The 4,549-nt window shown below is 40.6% G+C and overlaps 1 protein-coding gene across 1 annotated transcript in view; it reads left to right on the top strand.

Annotated features, from left to right (window-relative positions):
• Nucleotides 1–3,435, top strand: part of RGMA (repulsive guidance molecule BMP co-receptor a) — a 41,055-nt gene extending 37,620 nt beyond the window's left edge. Inside the window, exon 4 of the mRNA XM_075858223.1 lies at nt 296–3,435. Coding sequence (XP_075714338.1) covers nt 296–985 — 690 coding nt within the window. The 3' untranslated portion in view covers nt 986–3,435. The remainder of the gene's footprint in view (nt 1–295) is intronic.
• Nucleotides 3,436–4,549: the final 1,114 nt, after the last annotated feature.

Raw genomic sequence — 4,549 nt, 5'->3', positions numbered from 1 at the left:
CACAAGAACACAAATAAATAAAATTTATTTTAATATCCTACTAAAAGCAATATTATATAAAAAAAATAATTTATGACCCCCTTCCCTTTAAACTGCAAAAAACGCAATCTTCTCTTGTGCCCTCATTCATTCACTACTTGCGCTAGCTGTGTAAAACACCATAAACAGGAGAACCCTCTAGCCATTGTGTACTCGAATGACATTTTCTGTATGATTCCATACATATATTGGACATTGATTTGCTTAATGTAAGAAACAATAATTTTTATTAATGTTTTTTTTCTGTTTTGTTCAGGTTACAATTATCTTTAAGAACTTCCAGGAGTGTGTGGACCAGAAGGTTTACCAGGCTGAAATGGATGAGCTTCCAGCTGCTTTTGTAGATGGCTCTAAGAACGGTGGAGACAAAAGTGGAGCAAACAGCCTGAAAATCATCGAAAAAGTGGCGGGGCAACACATAGAAATACAAGCCAAATATATTGGTACCACAATAGTGGTGCGGCAAGTTGGTCGCTACCTGACCTTTGCAGTACGCATGCCTGAGGAGGTGGTTAATGCAGTGGAGGACAAAGAAAACCAAGGACTTTATCTGTGCCTCCAGGGTTGTCCTAAGAACCAGCAAATTGACTTTCGAACCTTTCACTCCCAAACCCCAGAGCCTGGCTCTAGGAGACATGGGACTGGATCCAGTGGATCCTCGTTCACCCCTCAAATGGCAGGAGCCAAATGCAAAGAAAAATTGCCCGTTGAGGACCTTTACTTTCAGTCCTGTGTCTTTGACCTCCTTACTACAGGGGATGTGAATTTCACTCTAGCTGCTTATTATGCCTTTGAGGATGTGAAGTTATTACACTCCAACAAGGACAAACTTCATTTGTATGAAAGGACCACGTCTGGAACTGCAGCTCCTCAAACAAACCTGGGGATGGCCATGTTCCTTGTGGCTTTTGTGTGTTTGTTTCAATGTCGCACAGTGTTGCTGTAATGTTATGTTTACTGTGTAAATCTAATGATGTAGTTAGGCGATTTTAAGAGGTACAGGCTCAATTACCCAAGATGCATTTGTTTCTGTGAAAGCACAATGCGTGACACTGCTATGACATCATTTATGTGGTCATGTACAACAGTCACGGAAACTGGGCTTTTGGAATTAACATCACTTCCATGGGCTGGCTCTAGTGAAGCTATGCCATCCTGGAGCAGAAGTCTACAAAGAATGCAACGGTCACTGTGGAAATGTATCCGTCACCAAGGAGGTGTCTCATTGCTGTAGGACAGATGTCTAATCCATTAGGATATGGACTTAGAGAGTTGATCTGAGACCTTTCTTGGGCACCTCTTTGACGCACGATAATTACGGAGCACGAGTGTTGCCTGTCCTTCAAATCAGCCTAGTGGAGCTTATGTGAACCATACCTCATCTATAGAAGTCACAGAGAGAAGACTTCTTCCTCTGCCTGACTTCGTACTGCAGATATCATGGTGGTCGTGACGTGTAGTATTTTGTGAACGTGGCTTTCGTGATTCATATTGAGCTGTAACTGCATGATCAATTTTATTTGTGCTCACTAGTATCAGATGGTCGACCGACAATGACCAATGTTTGTGGAATTCTAGCAATAAGCTGTTCCATATCCACTATGCGTATGTAGCTGTACTGCAAATAACAAAACCTGGATTGAAACCTGCGGGTGCCAAGCAGAATTTTATGTGCCTAATGAAAACTTGTTCAAAAGTAAATGTCAAAACCTTGGAAACTGAGTTCCTTGCAGACGTGCGTTACCATGTTGCAGTATGCTATGTCAGATGTCACTGTTATGGGAGCACATTTATGAGTATGTTGGTCAAGGTACATGTTGCTTCCTTTTAGCTACAGATGCATTTAGATAAGAGCTGGTAGAAACGACATTATTCAGATAGCCTCTGGGCTGGAAATCGGAGCGCTTAAATCACCATGATGCCACATCGAGAGCAAGAGAAGCGGCAGCTTGTTATATTATGGCTATAAATTCTACAACCTGGTCTTTAGACCGTTGATCATAGTACAGGCTGTTTACTGGTATGACACTGATGACTGGAGCAGATGTATAGTGTACATACCGTGTATATATATACCTTTAGGAGTCCGATGTAAAGCAAAATAATGCAACTTGTGTTGGATCTAATTTATCTTGTCTGTAATATGTGGAACTTTTGTGGTTCTGTTTAAATTGTGTCACTGTAAATAGGAGGTATGTAATGTGTTCCAATATAATAGATGTGGTAACTACTTTTTCACGCCATTAAATTTTCATTTTGACCTACCCTTATGTGCTGCGGACATCTGAGGCACTCGTGGGTACTTTTCTAGTTTTAACAGATTAAGTAGCCATTTCTCAACAGTCGTAGGCATTTTAAGGCTACATTCAACCAGCCAATTTACATAGTAACTAAGAGAAGGAAATGAATCCTGAGGCACATCCTCTAAAAAATATCTTTAGTTGCTGGAGTTTGCTAGGTAGGAAATAGAGTTGGTGCCATTATCAGAATTTTTTTTTTTTTTTTCAATCTTACCAATGATTCTCTGTAATTTGAATATGAAATCCATCTTGGCCCAGCAATTCAGGGAGTGAACATACAATGATATATTCACAAATCCACTGTGAAATACTGGTCCAGGATTGTACTTTTTATGAGAACAGTTGGCACTCTGGAGAGCAGCAACCTAGTTTGCATTGAATTTCTAATATCAAATTGGCAGCATGTGAGGTTTGATGGTGGGTTCATGGCATAGCAGGACTGCTATAAGCCAGTGGCTCTCCAGATGCTTTGAAACTACTCCTGCAGCAGTCGGGGAATGCTGAGAGTTGTAGTTTTTCCAGCAGCTGGTGAGAAAATGGTTGCAGACCACTGCTATAAACTTATATTCAACATCTTTGGTGCTGCGGAGCTGTTCCCATGATACTTTCCGAACACCTGGAGTCCTAATGGTTGGCTTACTACATCATCATCTTCATTCATAGGAGTTCAAACAATGGCATCATCTGCCACATTACTTGTTCATTTTTCCTACCAAGTGCTACTAGTCCGTGCATCTGCCATCTGTATCCCATGTTGCAGTGTGTACCTGAATATATGTGTGCGTTTAGTTTGCTGAATATTACTTCTAGATAGGCTTCTAAGGCCTTGCGTGTTTTGCAGTTCACACCACTGTCATTAAGGGGTTAATAATGCTGTCGCTGGTAAATCAATGTTCAGAAAAAAAGAAACTAAGTAAAGCACTTTATTCTCGTTTGGCTTATCAAGATTACCCAACGGATGTAGAGAGATCGCACAACAACAACAAAAGGGAAAATACAATAAAAAGCTTGTTCTTAAATATGCTCATCGACATTGACTCATGTAGATACTGTAAATTATTTATTGAAAAATGCAAGTAAAGGTTTTTAACATTAACTTTGGCTTCTTCTCTTTTCTTCTTAAAAATGAAATGTTCTTGTGGCCTCATAAAAGGTTAATGTTTATAGCAGCCAGCCCACAAATAATGTACTCCATACAGCAGACGTGTAGTGGACACCAGTTTATTTTCACCACTTGGCATCTCTACATTGCACGGTTGGATATGTAGTTTCCAACATTTCCCTCCTGCATTCCAGAAGACTGGCAGGCTCGTATCAGAAAAAAAATAGTGTCTGAAGCGAGCCTAACGTTTTAAAATGAATGTAAAAAAACCCCGGCATTTTTAAATGGAGTGTTTGGTAGCATTTTTTTATTCGGTGTCATTTGGTACGTGCTTTTTGTTCTGGCCATTTTTACGTCTGATAGAGAGGCCAATGGAATAAAATCCATACCTAGAGCATTCTGTGTTCTCCCCTGGTGCCACTGACCACAAAAGCGCCTCAATCCAAAAACGCTGTGTATGTAGGTTTTCTAATATTTTACTAACTACTTTAAAGTAACATCTGGCTGCAGCGTTTTTGGGGGGAAAAAAGCGCAAAAACACAAGTAAACGATGTGTGTTTTAATCCAGTTTCGTTCCCTTAACACATTATGGATCCTCAGTGCCTAGAAAATGCTGAGAATCTTCTGTATGAGCTATATTGAATTTTAAAATGGTTGTCAAGAAGGTAATCCCTGTAAATATGCTTTATTAGGGTGTGCGATCATAGAGGGGGGTGGTCCGCCACTCAGCCCCCACCTATGAGCCGATGTTAAGAAAGGCTCCCACTCTGGTGTATTCGAGCCATTCATGTATTACATGAACATTCATTCATTTTAAATAGTCACCATTTAACACTAAATTAAATGCAGGCGAAATGACTGGTGCCAGACATGGCTTCCCCCATAAAAACGCTGTTTGCCGGTGCTGCAATCTGAAAGGGATTAATCTCTGAGACAACCAGTTTAATGCAGTTCATTGTTTGATAAGACTCAAGTAATAGGGCACGTGTAGTGTGAGTTAAGGCTCTGTTGACATCTGCGTTGTGGTCCCGTTCTGATGTTCCGTCTGAGCTTTCCGTCAGAACAGGACCCTGAACAGACACACATGGAAACCAGAGGTTTCTGTATC

The sequence above is a fragment of the Rhinoderma darwinii genome, chromosome 3, assembly GCF_050947455.1.
Source record: "Rhinoderma darwinii isolate aRhiDar2 chromosome 3, aRhiDar2.hap1, whole genome shotgun sequence".
NCBI classification, from domain to species: Eukaryota; Metazoa; Chordata; class Amphibia; order Anura; family Rhinodermatidae; genus Rhinoderma; species Rhinoderma darwinii.
This window is presented reverse-complemented; position numbering and strand designations above follow the sequence as displayed.